The 1,149-nt window shown below is 66.6% G+C and overlaps 1 protein-coding gene across 1 annotated transcript; it reads left to right on the top strand.

Annotated features, from left to right (window-relative positions):
• Positions 1-142: 142 nt before the first annotated feature.
• On the top strand, positions 143-1,007 carry LOC111819456 (ATP-binding cassette sub-family A member 2-like; the record flags this gene model as incomplete). Its single annotated transcript, XM_023725901.1, has 4 exons — positions 143-293; positions 364-511; positions 590-770; positions 875-1,007. Coding segments are annotated over 4 exons (613 nt in total), but the record flags the coding sequence as incomplete, so codon positions are not given.
• Positions 1,008-1,149: the final 142 nt, after the last annotated feature.

The following is a 1,149-nucleotide window of genomic DNA, read 5'->3' on the forward strand; positions in this document are numbered from 1 at the left end:
CTTGCCATGCCCCACCCTCTTCTGTTCCCATCCCCCCCCCCAGCCAGGCACTCGAGCCTTCCCACTCGAGCCGGGCTCCCACCCCTTACCCCATGTCCCCTGCCCCCTCACACACCAGCCCCCCTCCCCGCTCCCCTCCCAGCCCCACGCCCCCACCAGCGACTCCCGTTCTTGCAGCTCAACTACCTTGTCCCAGCCACCTGCTGCGTCATCATCCTGTTTGTGTTCGACCTGCCGGCCTACACGTCACCCACCAACTTCCCAGCTGTGCTCTCCCTCTTCCTGCTTTATGGGTAAGGGGTGGGCACGGGGCGTGGGGCAGGCCAGGGCCAGGGCAGCCCAGTGACTGCCGCCCGCCCCCAGGTGGTCCATCACACCCATCATGTACCCGGCCTCCTTCTGGTTCGAGGTGCCCAGCTCTGCCTACGTCTTCCTCATCGTCATCAATCTCTTCATCGGCATCACGGCCACTGTGGCCACCTTCCTGTTGCAGCTCTTCGAGCATGACAAGGTGGCGGTGGGTGGGGGCAGGGGCAGGGTGGGCGGGCCGTGACCCAGGCTGGGTGCCTGACACCCTGCCACCCTCCAGGACCTGAAGGTCGTCAACAGCTACCTGAAAAGCTGCTTCCTCATCTTCCCCAATTACAATCTGGGTCACGGGCTCATGGAGATGGCGTACAACGAGTACATCAACGAGTACTATGCCAAGATTGGTGTGTGCCGGTGCGGGGTGGGTGGGCGGCACAGAGCCCTCCGGCCAGCAGTGCACGGTGGGCTAGGAGAGGAGCCTCGGCAGCTCCAGGTGCAGGGGTGGCTGTGGGGCTCCTGGAGGCCCCCCCCCCCCAGCACAGGCCCTGAGCCGGCTGTCCCACAGGCCAGTTTGACAAGATGAAATCCCCATTCGAGTGGGACATCGTCACCCGTGGGCTGGTGGCCATGACGGTGGAGGGCTTCGTCGGCTTCTTCCTCACCATCATGTGCCAGTACAACTTCCTGCGGCAGCCGCAGTGAGTGGGCGGGGGCAGGGGCGGTGAGTGGGCGGGGGCAGCCGCAGTGAGTGGGCGGGGGCAGGGGCGGGTGGCAGGGGCGGTGGCAGGGGTGGGTGGCAGGGGCGGTGGCAGGGGCGGTGGCAGGGGTGGGTGGCAGGGG

Source organism: Trichechus manatus, unplaced genomic scaffold, assembly GCF_000243295.1.
Source record: "Trichechus manatus latirostris isolate Lorelei unplaced genomic scaffold, TriManLat1.0 scaffold05547, whole genome shotgun sequence".
Lineage (NCBI taxonomy): Eukaryota > Metazoa > Chordata > Mammalia > Sirenia > Trichechidae > Trichechus > Trichechus manatus.